This window comes from Ovis aries, chromosome 1 (genome assembly GCF_016772045.2).
Source record: "Ovis aries strain OAR_USU_Benz2616 breed Rambouillet chromosome 1, ARS-UI_Ramb_v3.0, whole genome shotgun sequence".
In the NCBI taxonomy this organism is placed as follows: domain Eukaryota; kingdom Metazoa; phylum Chordata; class Mammalia; order Artiodactyla; family Bovidae; genus Ovis; species Ovis aries.
Genome location: NC_056054.1, coordinates 26,417,243 through 26,434,639, shown reverse-complemented (window position 1 = coordinate 26,434,639; position 17,397 = coordinate 26,417,243). Strand labels below are relative to the sequence as shown.

General features: G+C 44.6%; 1 protein-coding gene across 1 annotated transcript in view; it reads left to right on the top strand.

Annotated features, from left to right (window-relative positions):
- Positions 1 to 3,840: 3,840 nt before the first annotated feature.
- RAB3B (RAB3B, member RAS oncogene family) overlaps positions 3,841 to 17,397 on the top strand; it is a 72,406-nt gene continuing 58,849 nt past the window's right edge. Inside the window, exons 1-2 of the mRNA XM_004001971.6 lie at positions 3,841 to 3,912; positions 14,997 to 15,224. Of these exons, the coding sequence (XP_004002020.1) occupies positions 14,997 to 15,224 (228 nt within the window). The 5' untranslated portion in view covers positions 3,841 to 3,912. The remainder of the gene's footprint in view (positions 3,913 to 14,996; positions 15,225 to 17,397) is intronic.

The following is a 17,397-nucleotide window of genomic DNA, read 5'->3' as shown; positions in this document are numbered from 1 at the left end:
AGACCTGATTCAAATATGGTTCTTCTACTTATCATATGTGTGACCCTGGAAAGCCATTTAAGTTTTCTGACTTCTATATCCTCATTTATAGAAAGAGGATGGCAATCCATACCTTGCATGATTGCACTAAGGACTAAATGAGACAAAGATATGAGTTAATCCAGTATATTTTAAGGTCTTAATGATTGTTAGCCAGTCTGATCCCAGGCCAAAGGTAGAATTTTGTCTTTCTTCTTATTCTCGCTTGGCATTTAGATCTAGAAGTGGAGACAGCCCAATATAATATGATTTGTTCTGTATTCTCTCTGGTAATCACCTGCTAATCAAAACAGAGGCACAAATGATACAGCCCAAATGTCAGATATGACCTTCCTGCCCCTTTAAGATCTAAATGCAATGAGTCTGAACCTCAGTTTTTACATTTTATTGCCCTTGTCAGTTGGAAGACATCCTGAAGTTTTCTGCAAATTCCACAAAGACTTAATGCTCCCAGAGTCTCTGTGTCTACTCTCCTTTTTCAACTCAGAAAAACAAAGCCCATTGCTCAATTTTCCTACTCACTCACTCATACAACTCTTCTCTCTCAGGAAGCATTCCTGAGTGTAATGGCCTTTACTGAAGTGTTGAGAGTCACAGAAGATGATTACATTATATGTGTGACAAGCAACTTCTCCCATGTAATGCATTCCAGTGCTTAAACGCCCTCTGTTTACCTACCATGGGAAGGTTACTTCTGACCCTTTATCCATGCAGCACCTACCCTTACACTGATTTTCTTACTATTTTTTTCCTTTCCCCTTCCCAGCTCTCTTTATTACTCCCCCCACCCATTTTGCTAAGTAAATTCCAAATTCCTTTCCTTTTTTGCACTGAGCAAGTTAGTGTCTCGCTTCTCCTCTCACGCTTACATATACACACTTCTCAAGGCCCTAAACAGGACAAAAGGACCTCTGTATGTTAGAGTTTATCCTTCTCGGAAGGCAGTTGTGGTTAAAAGAGCGTTTTTGGTTCTGTTACAACCACAATGTTTCCTATTTATCGAGGGCTTACTATGTGCCTGGCACTCAGTCGGGTGCTTTCCAGTAGCTATCCCATTTTCTTATTTGATCTTCACAACATTATTACTATTTCTACAAACAACAATGAAGTGCGTGTGTTAGAAAAATGAGTTAATTTACATAAGGTCACACAGCAAGTAACTGTGTAGAACAAGGATTAAAAACTACGTCTGTCCAGTTCTAAGTCTGTGCCCTGTCCACTTGACTACATGCAAGGGAAGAAAGAGGAAGTGATAAGAAGACCGGAGGCAATGTGAACCAATACCATCTGGTCTCCTATTGTCTCTCAACCCCAAAAGGGTGCATTTTTTGGTGATATCTCATTATTCCTGTGAAGAATGAATAGTTATTATCATGACACCCATTTTGAAAATGAGAAAACTCAAGTAAGACAGTGAAGGAGCAGGCAGCATAGGATATTTGATTTGAAGATCACAGAGGCACTAGTTCTGGGTGATTAAGAAGTTCAAGGTATGACCATGGAAGGGAAAGTGAAGAGGAGACCAAGGACTGAAGGGTCAGGAAACCACATGGCTACCAAAGGCACCAGGAGGGTGGCTAGACAGGGCTAAGGCGAATGACCATGAGCCAGAGGTTGGAATCTTCAGTGCAGAGGAGCTATTGGGGGTCAGTGATGTCCTTGATAAGAGGGATGGAAGGTGGTGTGTCTGGAGACAAAAGGAGAAGCAATTTTTGTACAAGGGTGGATGTGGCAATGCTAACCCCACCTCTTGCTTTTGTGGTGTGTGGAGAGTAGGGAAGTGAGAAGCCTTCCTGCAGAAGGTGGCAAGAAAAGTCCTGGAGGACTGTCAAGCATTAATAAAGGCCAAGAAGTAACCTGAGTATGCTCTGAAGAAGCAGAGGGTGTAGGAAAGTTTGTTGTCGAAAGAACAGGATTCTAGAGGGCACAGTGGGAAGCACTGTCAGGATGTGGATGGTGGGAAGATGAGTGAAAGGGAGGGGGTGGAGAAGGTCAGAAGAGCTCAAAGATGAGCCTGAGAGAGAAGTCAGACAACCAGAGGGGCTGTCTTTTGGGTGGCTCTTTGGGTCAGAGAGACACATTGTAGATAAAGTCATAATGGAATGTAGGGAAAAAATGTTTTGATAGCTCACTCTGTTGTCTAAGATTTTTTTCTTAAATTGATGTATAGTTGTGTTAGTTTCAAGTATACAGCAAAGTGATTCAGTTACATAAACATATAAATCACTTTGCTGACAAGTTCTGATTAGCCAAAGCTATGTTTTCCAGTGGTCCTGTACAGATGTGAGATTTGGACCATAAAGATGGCTAGGTGCCAAAGGATCGGTGCTTTTGAACTGTGGTGCTGGAGAAGACTCTTGGGAGTCCCTTGGACAGTAAGGAGATCAAACAAATCAGTCCTAAAGGAAATCAATCCTGAATATTCACTGGAAGGACTGATGCTGAAGCTGAAACTCCAACACTTTGGCCACCTGATGCATAGAACTGACTCACTGGAAAAGACCCTGTTGCTGGGAAAGATGGAGGGCACCAGGAGAAGGGGACAACAAAGGATGAGATGGTTGGATGGCATCACCAACTCAATAGACGTGAGTTTGAGCAAGCTCCGGGAGATAGTGAAGACAGGGAAACCTGGCAAGCTGCTGTTAATGGGACTGCAGAAAGTTGGACATAACTGAGTGAGTGAGCAATAGACTTCTAAGGTTTGAGAAGGGGGCTGACTATGGGGAGGAATTATAATTCTAAACCAAACATGGCAGCTGGGTTCTGTGACTTCAGGAAGACTTGAAATGAAGTCCAGGTCTGTATGCAAGGATGGGATGCTATTTACTTGTTATACCTGCCATCTCTGGCAGCGCTGGGACTTTCTAATGACAAGGAAAGAACATTTTCTCACTCCAGGCTACTACTGGTAATGGAGAGCCATTGGAAATGTTTTGTTTGTTTCATCAGGGTGGAGGTAACATGGTGACATATAGAACAATCACTCAAACTGCTGATGTAGATGGTAGCTTGAAGAATGGAAGCAGGGAGACCCACTGGGAGCCCATTGCTTTAGTTCAAGCAAGAAGTGATGAGGCCTGAACCAGGGTGAGAGCGGTGGAGATGGAGAGGAAGAGAAGGGATAGGATACCTTGAAGTGAAGTGAAGTGAAAGTCGCTCAGTAGTGTCTGACTCTTTGTGACCCCAGGGACTGTAGCCTGGCAGGCTCCTCTGTCCATGGGATTTTCCAGGCAAGACTACTGGAGTAGGTTGCCATTCCCTTCTCCATAGGATACCTTATGGAGGCGTTATTACCAGGCTGATGGGATGTAGGATGTGAAGGAGTGCATAGTGTATACAACAATGCCCAGGTTTCTGGCTTCTCTTCCAAGTAGACAGCCATCAGATCCTACCCCTCTCCGTGGGCTTCTTTCGGGTACGAAGTGATAAACGCACAGGCGAGAAATGGCATAGCTACAAACCCGTCATCATCTACTTTATCATCAAAGCCCTTTGATCACCCTACTAAGTTCAGTCTATGGAACGAGGCGCGAGAATTAAGATAAATCACGATAGTCAACCAGATATTGGGGATCTTCGGGTCCCCAAGAAACCTCGTATCCCCTACACCTGCAGGGAGCCGAGGGCCAGGCGAAAGCGGGCTCCGCCCCTGGGCGGGGCATGGGTGGGGCCTGGAAGCGGCCGTAACCCAGCCCAGCTGCAGCTCCAGCCTCTGCCCGAAGTCGCCGCGGAGGGGACCGGACCCGCCCCTCCCCGCCCCCCACCTCCCTGCTCCGCGAACCCGCTGCGCCTTCTGCCGCCCGCCGCCAGGTCCAGCGGTTCCGCGGCGCTGCCAGGGAGCGAGCCGCTCGTCCTCACCCGGAGTCCCAGGTAAGGGGCGCGGCCCGGCAGCCCGCCTGGGGCGGATCTGGGACCGATCCCCGGAGCGGGGCGCGGGGCACAGTGAGCGGGCATTGAGAAGGAGCACAGGGCAGCGGAAGGGACACCAAGAAGAAGGGGGCCAGGGAGGCCACTAAGGAAGGGTACCGCGGCAGTGAAGGGGCACGTAGCCCGGGGAGGGGCCCTGAGGAGGGTCTACCCGGGCTTTGAGGGCCGCGAGGGGAGACCCAAAGGCAGGGGCAGCGGGATCGGAGAAACAAGAAAGAGGGCGCCGGGGCTGGGTAGAAGGCTGAGCGGCAACTGGAGCGCAGCGAAGGCTGGTAGAGGGGGAAACTGGGGGGAGGGGGATGGAGGCGGGGGAGATGTAAGAAGGGAGCTGAGAGGGGCCGCGCGGGCAGAGGGTACCGAGCAGCCGACGGGCGGGGAAAGAAGCGAAGAGATTAAGGAGAGCGAGGGAGGGGAGGTGTGGAAGTGAAGAGCTAAGGGGAGGGGTCTGGGTGGTGGGGGTCGTTTTGAAATGGAGGAGTGAGACGATGAGGGGAAGGCGCGCTGGGCAGGAGCAGGATGCTGGGCGGGGAGAGGGTAATCCGAGTGTGGTGTGGAGTGGAGCCCAGCTGGGTATAGGCAAGGTGGGTAATTGGAGTGGGGGCTTGGAGGTGGGAAGCTAGGAAGAATGAGAAGGTGGGAGGCAAGGCTAGGTCTATCCAGGCTGCAGAGAAAGCGGGTGGGGAGCTGGTGAAGGGAGAGTCCTGGCCTTGGATATGGGCTGTGGGAGCCTGAGTTCTGGCTAGAGGTGGGCTGTGGAGAGGCACTGCAGTCTAGCAGGGGGTTGGGGGAACTGTCCTGGAACTTGGAGAGTTTAGGGTGGTGGATGGGCTGGGTCATGGTGCAGAGAAAGCCAGGTGTGGGTTGTGGTGTGAGAGTGGGATGATGGGGGCCCAGAGTGGAGTCCAAGAGCACCCTGTCTTAGCTCCTCACAAGCTGAGGAGGGGGCTCAAGCCCTGGACCCTATTACACTGCTACCTGGAATCAGAGACAAGAAGAGAATCACTGACAGGGAAATTCATCCACAGGCCGACTCTTGTTCTAGAGTCCAAGTGTAGGAAGAGATTTTTAGGGAGGGCAAAGTGGCAGCTTCTGGCAGCTATTAGAGGTGCAGAGGGGAGTGAGAGAAGGACAGGGACATCCATCTCAACTGCATGGAATCCAGATGGAAATGGGTGAGGAATAGTAAAAGGAGCTGGATGTGTTTGTGTGCACAGGTGTGTGCCCACCTGTTCTACTCATATAAACGGAGAAAGACAAGGGAAGTCTGTTGAAAGCCGCCTGTGGTATAAAGAAGCCCTGGTGCTGTGTTGTTGCTGTTTAGGTGCTCAGTTGGGTCAGATTCTTCATGACCCTATGAACTGCAGCCTGCCAAGTTCCTCAGTCCATGAGATTTCCCAGGCAAGAATACTGGAGTGGGTTGCCATTTCCTCCTCCAGGGGATTTTCCCAGCCCAGGGCTGGAACCCATGTCTCTGCATTGGCAGGCGGATTCTTTACCACTGAGCCACCGGGGAAGCCCCTGGTGCTTGTTTGCAGGAGCAAAGACATTCTTCTGGAGGATGGTGGGTCAGGGAAGACTTTGAGGTCATGAAGGATTTAGCTAGCAGGAGGAAAGTATGTTCCATTCAGAGGAAACAGTATGGAAGAAGGCAAAAATCTAAAATGATCTCCAACCCAAGAAATAAATCTCCAGTTTCTTAAGGATTATGATGTGAAGGGAGGCACCAGTAACTGGTAGAGGATGTTTGGAAAGGTTTTTCCTCTAAGCTGGAATTCCTATGGTTTCTCTTCATCTCCCCAGAGCACAGGGGAGATGGCACACAGTAGGTGCTCAATGAATGTTGACTGAATGAATAATTGAGCTGTGGTTTTGCTCTTGCCTCCATTTCCTCACCTGCTCCCAAGAATTGTTGTGAGAATCAAATATAATTTGGGTGAAAGAGCTTCATAAACTGTAAAGCACTGTATAGAAGAGAGAGGCCACTGACGTTATTATGCAGGTTTGCCTGCATTATGGTGGTCATTTCAACCACTATCTCTTTCCAGCCTGGAGAAGGAAGTGAACATTCATCAAGCATCTATCGTATGCAAGGTGGAATACACTATGAAAACGCCTGGTAGAGTGCCTGGCATTTAGTAGTAGGTGCTCACTAAATGAGAGCTCTTTATCATATTGTTTCTGTGGCTCTAAGAGATCAGGGGGATCTTCCCACAATGAGGAAGTGGGCTGGGCTGGGCTGGTGGTGGGGAATGCTTTCAAGAAAGGTTGAATCAGAAAAGCGAGTGGAGTATGGCTTTAGGGAGGAGATTGTGTTTAGCAGGGTGAAGTTCAACTGTTTAACTCCCAATAGGAAGACAAAATTACATTTACTGAGCACCTGCTATGTGTCACATTGCAGCATATCTGTATGCCTTACCAACATTGTGAGTGAACTGAAAAGTGTTAGTTGCTCAGTCGTGCTGGACTCTTTGCAACCTATGGACTGTAGCCTGCCAGGCTCATCTGTCCTTGTAATTCTCCAGGCAAGAGTACTGAACTGGGTAGCCATTCCCAACCCAGGGATTGAACCTGGGTCTCCCTCATTGCGGGCAGATTCTTTACCGTCTGAGCCACCAAGATTGACTGTAGTCCTCCCGACAATGCTTATTTTACAAATGAGGAAACTGTCTTAATCATGCAAAGTTTCTTGCCAAGGTCAAATAGCTAATAAATGCTAAGCCTGGAAACTGAATCTAGCCTGTTTGTTTGGAATCCCAAGCAATTTCCACTACCCAGGATGACTTGGTAGAAGAAAACATGAAGCACACAGACAAAAAAATTTTTTTGGAAAGGAGTTATAAAGCACTGTCATATACTAGTTTTAATTCTTCCAGTAGTTTGCCCAGAAGTCATTTTATAAACTCATTTTATAGATAAGGAAACTGAGACCCAGGGTGAGATCTGCCTAAGGTTACACAATTGCTTAGAGAGCCAGGGCTCAGTCCAGGTGTCTCTGACTTAATCCTGTGCTCTTTCCATCAAAGGGGATTTTCTCCGTGTACCTCTCCACTATGTGTATTCAGCTGATCTCTTGTTGCATTTTAGGGCTGTCTCCTCTCCTTCCCCCTTTCATGGCTGAAGTTGGCCTCTTCCTTAGTCAATCAGACTCAAAGTGTTATTTTTCACACCAGTTCTCCTAGGACCCATTTCCTTCTTCCCCCGAGCCTGAAACCAGAGATGAGGTCCCTGGGCCTTCATCTGTATTGCTTGTCACGAACAGCAAGAGCTACACAGCTCTATCATTTATGTGACTGTCACAAAAGAGAGGGAAGATCTGATTGATGCTTATCTGACAAATGCAGTTCTGCATTGACCTGTCTGCTCAGATCTGCCTCAGGCAGCTGCCTGCTGGGTGATTTTTACCTCTCTTTTGAATGTCTGTGTAGCCCCTGCCTTCCTTTTGAAAAGATCTCCTTGGGGGCTCCCATCTGAACCTATCTTCCAGCTGAACTTCTCAGCTCTCTGGCTCTCCCTGTTCTCATACCATCTTCTGGGAAAGCTACACTGTGTGCACATAAACAGAGGTTGACAGTACAGTATGGCAAATGCTAAGAAAGAGATCTCAGGGTGCTGGGGATGTTTTTCTTTTCTTTTTAAAATTATGTCTGTTTATTTTGAATTGATTGATGATGGCTTTACAAGACTGGTTTTTATTTCTGCCATACTGGGGATGCTTTTCTATTCACCCTAAAATTGTTGTGGGCTTTCCTAGTGGCTCAGTGATAAAGAATCCACCTGCAATGCAGGAGTCGCAGGAGACACAGGTTCGATCCATGGGTCAGGAAGATCCCCTGGAGGAGGGCATGGCAACCCACTCCAGTATTCTTGCCAGGAAAAAAACCTCATGGACAGAGGAGCCTGGCAGGCTACAGTTCATGGGGTCACAAAGAGTCGGACGCAACTGATCACATATGCAGTAAAATTGATGTGGTTTTTATTTTCTTTAAGCCCAGTCCAGTCTGAAAGTCATCAGATGATAGAAGTTCTAGTAATGATGCTCCAACTGACTTGCTGTGTGACCTTTGACAATTCAGTTCTCTTTGTGGAACCTTGATTATTTTTTCCCCTGAAAATGAGGGGAGTGTATCAGACCAGGAACTGAAACTATTTTTTTACTCTTGGCTCATACCTATGGCAGACATAGCTAATAAAGACAGGCACTTTACCTACTAATTCTATGCAAGGCCAGTGTAGTTTTTTTCCATATACTGTATGTATGAAGCACCCTTATACACATTTTCTCATGGACTGCAGTACACCAGGCTCCTCTGTCCCCCACTATCTCCCAGAGTTTGCTTAAATTCATGTCTGTTGAGTTGGTGGTACTATCTAACCATCTCATCCTCTGTCATCCCCTTCTGTTTTTGCCTTAAATCTTTCCCAGCATTAGAATCTTTTCCAGTGAGTCAGCTCTTCCCATTAGGAGGCCAAAGTATCAGAGCTTCAGCTTCAGCATCAGTCCTTCCAGTGAATATTCAGGTTTGATTTCCTTTAGGATTGACTGGCTTGATCTCCTTGCTGTCCAAGGGACTCTTAAGAGTCTTTTCCAGCACAACAGTTCAAAAGCGTCAATTCTTTGGTGCTAAGCCTTCTTTATGGTCTAACTTTCACATCTGTATATAACTACTGAAAAAACCATAACTTTGACTATATAGACCTTTGTTGGCAAAGTGATGTCTCTGCTTTTTAATATACTATCTAGTTTTATTGTAGCTTTCTTTCCAAGGAGGAAGCATCTCTTAATTTCATCCTGTAATCACTGTCTGCAGTGATTTTGGAGTCCAGAAAAATAAAACCTGTCACTGCTTCTACTTTCCCCCCTTCTATTTGCCATGAAATGATGGAACTGGATGCCATGATCTTAGTTTTTTGAATGTTGAGTTTTAAGACAGCTTTTTCACTCTCCTCTTTCACCTGCATCAAAAGGCTCTTTAGTTCCTTTTCACTTTCTGCTATTAGAGTGGTATCATGTGCATATCATAGGCTTCCCTGGTGGCTCAGAGGTTAAAGCGTCTGCCTGCAATGTGGGAGACCTAGGTTCAATCCCTGGGTCAGGAAGTTCCCCTGGAGAAGGAAATGGCTACCCACTCCAGTATTCTTGCCTGGAGAATCCCAAGGATGGAGGAGCCTGGTGGGCTACAGTTCACGGGGTCGCAAAGAGCCACTTCACTTTCATGTGCATATCTGAGGTTGTTGCTGTTTCTCTTGGCAGTCTTGATTCCAGCTTGTGATTCATCCAACCCAGCATTTTGCCTAATGTACTCTGTATATAAGTTAAATAAGCAGGGTAACAATAAATAGCCTTACTATACTCCTTCCTCAGAGAACATCATGAGAAACACTAGACTGGAAGAAACACAAGCTGGAATCAAGATTGCTGGGAGAAATATCAATAACCTCAGATATGCAGATGACACCACCTTTATGGCAGAAAGTGAAGAGGAACTAAAAAGCCTCTTGATGAAAGTGAAAGTGGAGAGTGAGAAAGTTGGCCTAAAGCTCAACATTCAGAAAATGAAGATCATGGCATCCGGTCCCATCCCTTCATGGGAAATAGATGGGGAAACAGTGGAAACAGTGTCAGACTTTATTTTTTTGGGCTCCAAAATCACTGCAGATGGTGACTTCAGCCATGAAATTAAAAGATGCTTACTCCTTGGAAGGAAAGTTATGACCAACCTAGATAGTATATTCAAAAGCAGAGACATTACTTTGCCGACTAAGGTCCATCTAGTCAAGGCTATGGTTTTTCCTGTGGTCATATATGGATGTGAGAGTTGGACTGTGAAGAAGGCTGAGCACCGAAGAATTGATGCTTTTGAACTGTGGTGTTGGAGAAGACTCTTGAGAGTCCCTTGGACTGCAAGGAGATCCAACCAGTCCATTCTGAAGGAGATCAGCCCTGGGATTTCTCTGGAAGGAATGATGCTGAAGCTGAAGCTCCAGTACTTTGGCCACCTCATGCGAAGAATTGACTCACTGGAAAAGACTCTGATGCTGGGAGAGATTGGGGGCAGGAGGAGAAGGGGCGATGGAGGATGAGATGGCTGGATGGCATCACGGACTCGATGGACTAGAGTCTAAGTGAACTTCAGGAGTTGGTGATGGACAGGGAGGCCTGGCGTGCTGCGATTCATGGGGTCGCAAAGAGTTGGACACGACTGAGCAACTGAACTGAACTGAACTGATACTCCTTTCTCAATTTTGAACCAGTCAGTATTTCCATGTCTGGTTCTGTTTCTTGACCACATACAAGTTTCTCAGGAGACAGATAAGGTGGTCTGGTATTCCCATCTCTTTAAGAATTTTCCACAGTTTGTTGTGATCCACACAGTCAAAGGCTTTAGCAGTCTTAATGAAGCAGAAGTAGATGTTTTTCTGGAATTCCTGTGCTTTCTCCATGATGCAACCAATGTTGGGACTTTGATCTCTGGTTCCTCTGCCTTTCGAAACCCAACTTGTACATCTGGAAGTTCTCCATGCATGTAGTGCTGAAGCCTAGCTTGAAGGATTTTGAGCATAACCTTGCTAGCATGTGAAATGAGAGTAATTATATGGTAGTTTGAACATTCTTTGGCATTGCCCTTCTTTGGGATTAGAATGAAAACTGACTTTTTCCAGTACTGTGGCCACTGCTGAGTGTTCCAAATCTGCTGACATATTGAGTCAGCATCATCATTTAGGACTTTAAAAAGCTCAGCTGGAATTCCATCACCTCCACTAACTGTGTTCATAGTAATGCTTCTTAAGACACACTTGACTTCACATTTCAGGGTATCTGGATCTAAGTGAGTGATAACCACACCATCATGGTTATCTGGGTCATGAAGACCTTTCTTGTATAGTTCTTCCATGTACTGTTGCCACCTCTTCTTATGACAGTGATCAAAACCATCTCAAAAGAAAAAGAAATGCAATTAGGCACAATGGTTGTCCGAAGATGCTTTACTAATAGCTGAGGAAAGAAGAGAAGTAGAAAGCAAAGGAGAAAAGGAAAAATATGCCCAACTGAATGCAGAGTTCCAGAACATAGCAGAGTATAACTTTTCAATAAGCATTGCTGAGAAATAAGAGGAGAATGATACAATGGGAAAGACTAGAGATCTCCTCAAGAAAATTCAAGATATCAAGGGAACATTTCATGCAAGGATGGGCATAATAAAGAAGTAAATAGGAAAGAGAAGAAATATTTATGTAAAGAAATGGTGACTCTAACTTAATTTATAATAATTGAGAACAGAAAAATAAATATACAACTTTAAAGAATTGGTCATGTGACACAACGATAGGGTTAAATACGGTATAGTCAATTGAAATGATATTTACAAGGAATTTTTAAAGTCTCAGTAAGATGTTTATGATATAATGTTAAGTGAAAAGGAGTAGGATACAAAACTAAAGATCTCAGCTACTAAATAAAATACACACGGATACACATGGAAGATACAGACTCGAGAGTATGGTATGCTGTCATATATATATATATGTATATATAAAGTATGAATAGACTTCTATGCTTATATATGCAAAGACTATCTCTGAAGAATACATAAATTGTTAACATGTTTGCCTCTGGCGAGAGATACTAGAGATTGGGAATCAGGGGTGGAAGCAAGATTTACTTTTCACTGTAAACTTTTAGGTTCCATATTACTTACTTTTTATGCTGAAAGTTAAGAAAATAATGCAAATGACAAACGGTGATAAAATAATAGTAATTTTACTATTTGATAACTTGCAAATTGTGAAGTTTGAATCATTTTTAATGTAAAATAAATGTTTTCAATATATATTATTTATATATATAAAGAGTAATGCATACACTGGTTTATTATAAAAGTGTAAAAGGATACAACTTAGGAACAGCCAGGTGGAAGAGATGCGTAGGGCAGGGTATGGGGAAAAGGAGGTCTTGGAGCTTCCATGGCCTCTCCAGGTGTGCCACCCTTCCAACACATCAATGTCATCACCAGCCTGGAAGATCTCCATGCCCATTTGGTTAGGGTTGTTTATGAAGACTTTGTTCCTCTAGGCATGACTGATTAAGTCATTGGCTTTTAGTCATCACCTTAATCTCCAGCCCTTCTCTTCCTAGAGGTTAGCGGGTGATGCTGAAAGTTCCAATCCTCTAACCATGTGGTTGGTTCCTCTGGCAACAAGCCCCTACCTGAGGTTGTCCTGGAGCCCCAGTCACCAGTCATCTCATTAGCATACAAGACACTTAATCACTTGCACTTCCAGAGAGTCCAAAGGCTTTAGGAGCTCTGCCTGGAAGCAGGTACCCAGACCAAATACATATCTTTTATTATATCACAGTACTCAATAAATGGTAACTGTTACATGGTTATTGTCACCACCATGTCCCTCATGGAAAATAACGAGTACTTAACAAGTATTTACTGATAATATTAAGGCCCAGGTATACCACAATATATATACTGTTTAAATTAAATAATAAGATATAATTTCAAAATAGATGATACTCTGGTGTGTGAAAAAATAAAGGAGGAAATGTACTTCAAATATTAAAGATGGCAGTTTCTGAGTGGATGCGGTGTCTAGTAATTTAAAATTTTTCTTTTCTTTAGTCTTGTGTTTTTCCCTAACGTTTAATAATGGATATATACTTTCAAAGGTGAAATTTTCTCTTGTAAACAAAGATGACTGGTAGCAGAGCGGAGGATGGTGTGAGGTCGTTGTGATTGCTTCCCTTGTCTTAGATAGAAAAAAAGCATAATTCCTTTGACTTGCCAGTCCTTGAAATGAGCTCTGCATCTTGTACAATGAAAAACTGAAAAGTTTGGGCTATGAGACAGTTGGATCAGGCTAATTGTTCCCCTCCAATCTCACCTTCTTCTTTCGTGTAAATGCTCTGTCTGAGTCTCCAAGTGTCCTGGGCATGTTCCACACCTGCCTAGTGAGCCTTGCCAAGGGGCAGGCTGATACAGCTGTGGGCGTGTAGGTCCCAGTAAAGCCTTGAGAGCTGGGAGAAAAAGAAAGGGAAGAGCAGAGGCCACTGAAGGCTTGTGGTGGCCTATTTAAGGAAGTATTATTAAGGGCTGCTAATAATCCTACATATTCATCTGGCTTTTCTTCAAGTGAGCTTTTCACCTTTTGCATTTGTCAGCTTCTTATCTTTATAGCTTACCTGAGAGGCCCAGAGAGATAAATCATCTCTCTTTCTTTTCCTTTAAGGAAAAAAGCAGGAATTCCTAAAGAGGATGACACTCTGGACATCTTATGTCAGGGCTGTCCTTCCGCCCTCCTCTTGACTACACACCCCGCCCGCCTGAGTACCCAGTGTTAAGCAGGAGTGATGGCAGGTGGAGAAGTAGGGTCCCTGCAGAAAAAGAAATAAAAAAGCAAGTAAGACTATGGGGCCAAGTGCTCGATTATGGATGGCATTCAGACTGAGGTCTCAGGGAAGGTCTGGCATGTAATAAATACTTGCCAGATGAATGAATGAGCAAATGAACAGGAAATAAATGAAGGAGCTAGGCTTTGAAGGATTTGGAATAATAATAATTTATATTCACACGTGTTGGGATTTACCAGTTTATTAAGATCTTACTCCTTGTTATCTCATTTGAGTCCTGTAATAGCCCTGTGAGTAAAGCAGGGCAGAAATTGTTCTCCCCATTTTCCAGATTATGAGATTGGGCCCCAGAGTAGTGATATGACTTTTATTAATTCAGTATACATTTACTGAGTGCTGATTACATACTAGGACTTGTGCTGAAACTAGAGAAATACATTAAGAAATGAAATACATTAGGTCCAAGAGGCTTGGTGTAAAGGAGAAGCTGGAATAGTAAACAGTTTCTGAAATGATACAAGTGCTATTGGAGCGTACTGGGAGCCTAGGGCCAGGAGTGCATGCCTCTGCCCTGCCCAGGGGAGGTGAACCTTCACATGGATCTGGAAGGTGGAATAGGAGTTTATTTGAAGGAGAAGAGTATTGTGGGCAGAAAGAATACATAGCTAAAGGTACAGAAGCAAGAAATAACAGTGTATTTAGAGTGGAGTATAATTTGGTATGGGCTTTCCTGGTGGCTCAGTGATAAAGAATCCACCTGCTAATGCAGGAGACATGGGTTTGATCTCTGGGTTGGGAAGATCCCCTGGAGAAGGAAATGACAATCCACTCCAGTACTCTTGCCTGGGAAATCCCATGGATGGAGGAGCCTGGTGGGCTACAGTCCGTGGGGTTGCAAAAGAGTTGGACATGATTTAGCAACTAAACCACCACCACAACAGCATAATTCTATAGAAAGTAGCACAGGTTGGTAGGGAGAAGCCTTAGGGGAAGGTAAAATTTAGAGAATTTCTTTTTTGGTTGGTTGGTTCTTTGTCAAGTTGAAAAGTTTGGGCTTGATCTTTAGAACTATAGGGAGCCATAAATGTTTTTGAAACAGGAGAATGAGAGCCCTGTGTTGGCTTTTCCTGGAATGTTCAAACATTTGCTGTCTTGACCTTCCTCCCTCCAGCCACCCCCAAACTCAGCTTAGGAGCTGTCTCCTGCAGGAGCCTCTCCTTGACCACCATGTCTTCAGGCTGGGTAAAGTGCTTCTGATGAGCTTCCTCAGCCAAGGCTTCCCTCTGTCTTATCACTTATTCACTGCTTTGTTACTCTGTGTTTTGAGTTTTTTACTCTAATCTGCGGCCACTCAGAGGTCAGACACCATGTCTGATTCATATTTGTATTCTTTGTGCCCAGCATAGGACTTGACTCAGAACAGTGTGCTCAGTAAATATTTGCTGAAGGAATATTTGGGAGGAGCTGGTTCCACCCCAATCCTGGGTTCCACCCCGATCCTGAGATGACATTTGGAGCAGGTTCAGTGAGGGGGTGATTCTGAGTAGAGTATTTCCTCAGTGATGCTGGGGTGGGGGGTGAGTGTGTGAATGGGTGTGTGACCATTAAAAGTTAGGTGACTCAGAGTGACACTGGAGATGTGTTCCTGAGTGACCGCAGGTCTCTCCTGCAGATGGCTTCAGTGACTGATAGTAAAGCCGGAGTCAAAGATGCTTCTGACCAGAATTTTGACTACATGTTCAAACTGCTCATCATTGGCAACAGCAGTGTCGGCAAAACTTCCTTCCTCTTCCGCTATGCGGATGACACCTTCACCCCAGCCTTCGTCAGCACCGTGGGCATCGACTTTAAGGTGAAGACAGTCTACCGCCACGAGAAGCGAGTGAAGCTGCAGATTTGGGTAAGTCCTGGGCATCTTGGGCAGAAGTCAACTCCCGAAAGCTGACTCACTTGCTAGTACAACGGCTGGGCAGTGGGGCCAGTTTAGAACTTTGCTGGGGCTTATGACATTAGGCCCCAGTGCTATAGCATGTCCGGCTCCTGGACTGTCCCTTGCTGATTTTATGCATTTGCTCTCATCTGGGGACTCAGTTGCTTCTGCTGCTTAACTGTCCAAGAGATTTTATCCTGGATTATACAGATGAGTGACCAAGAGTCTGGGCTTTGGAGTTATAGGCCTGGATTCAGATTTCGGTTTTGCCAGTTAATAGTCATGGAACCTGGACTAAGTTACTTAACCTCTCTAGGCCAGGCTTTCCTCTTTGGGGATTATAATGACACCTATATCATAGGGTTGGTGAGTGCTTAGCATAGTTCCTGGAACATAGTAAATGTACAGTAAATGCTAGCTACTGTGTCCATAATCTATCACTGTGTAATCACCTTAAAACTTGATGGCTTAAAACAACAATAATTCATTAACACACAGTTCTGTGGATTGAATATTTGGGAGTGGCTTGGTTTCTGGCTTGTGATCTATTATGAGGTTGCTGGCAGATGTTGGTTTGGGTTGCAGTCATCTGAAGGCTTGAGTGGACCTGAAAGATTCCTTTCCAAGGTGGCTTACTCATGTGTCTGGCACTGGCTTTAGTAGAAGACCTTTGTTCCTTCCTACATGGCTCTCTTCATACAATGTCTTAATGACATGGAGCTAGGGGGAGAGATCCAAGAAACCAAACTGAAGTGGTGATGTCTCTAATTAGAGTATGCTGCTGCTGCTGCTAAGTCACTTCAGTCATGTCCAACTCTGTGCGACCCCATAGACGGCAGCCCACAAGGCTCCCCTGACCCTGGGATTCTCCAGGCAAGAACACTGGAGTGGGTTGCCATTTCCTTCTCCAATGCATGAAAGTGAAAAGTGAAAGTGAAGTCGCTCAGTCGTGTCTGACTCTTAGCGACCCCATGGACTGCAGCCTACCAGGCTCCTACGTCCATGGGATTTTCCAGGCAAGAGTACTGGAGTGGGTTGCCATTGCCTTCTCCGTAGAGTATGCTATTGGTCACTAATTCAGTGTAGAAAGAAACTGTACAAAAGTATGAGTCCTGGGAGGTGAGGATTATTGGGGACCATCTTGGAAACTGGCTACCACAGCTACTATTATTGGTATTTACCAGTGTACTAATAAAATATATACATATTTGAGATGATAATAGCAACATGTACATCAATACTTTTTGATAATGAATTAGCGTTGAGATTGGAAATTTTAAAAATCTGTGATTTAAAGTATTCAAAATGTATTATTTATTACCAGTCCACTCAACATTAATACATTGTACATATATGTTATTAGTATAATCTGTATACAGTACTTTTTGTTTTACAATTTTTTCCCATGTATTAGTATTATCTCACAACCCCATGGGACAGATATTCAGAGCATAATTAATTTACCTTAAGTTGACCACACAGCTACAAAGTGAGGTTCCAATGCAGATCTTCTGATTCTAAACTATGAGTTTTTTTTCTCTACACTGTGTCCATTAGGTATTATAGAACCCATGTTTCCATTTGTGGTCATATTAAGTATTAATTCATATAGAGATAAAAGTTTATTTTGTTTATTTATTCTCTATTAAAAGCATCAAGGAATCATAAACCACTGGAAATGGGAGAAACTATGCAGACCATTTAGTTCATTGGTTCTAGAAGTGTGGTGTCCAGATCAACAGCATCAGCACCATTAGGAATTTGTTAGAGATGCAGAATCTCAGGTCCCTCCTCACACCCAGAGAATCAGAAACTCTGGGGTATAGCTGAATAACGTGCTATAACAAACCATCTGGGTGTTTTGAGGTAGGGTAAAACTGAAGAACCACTGATCTGGTTTAACTGCCTCATGGTGAGGACCAATCAGCATTTATTAAGCGCCTATTATGTGCCAGTGCTTTCATTTGTGTAGTCTGACATCCTCCCTGCAGCCAGTGCACAGAGTGGGCTGAAAGCACAGGATATCCGGGGCATGGTGAGCAATCCAGTGAAAATGGAGCAAGGCCGAGAAAGAGCCGGGAGGGGATGCTAAGAGAAATTTGCTGGAGAGGCTGTCGGGTGGCAGTTTGGGGGTTAGAGAGAC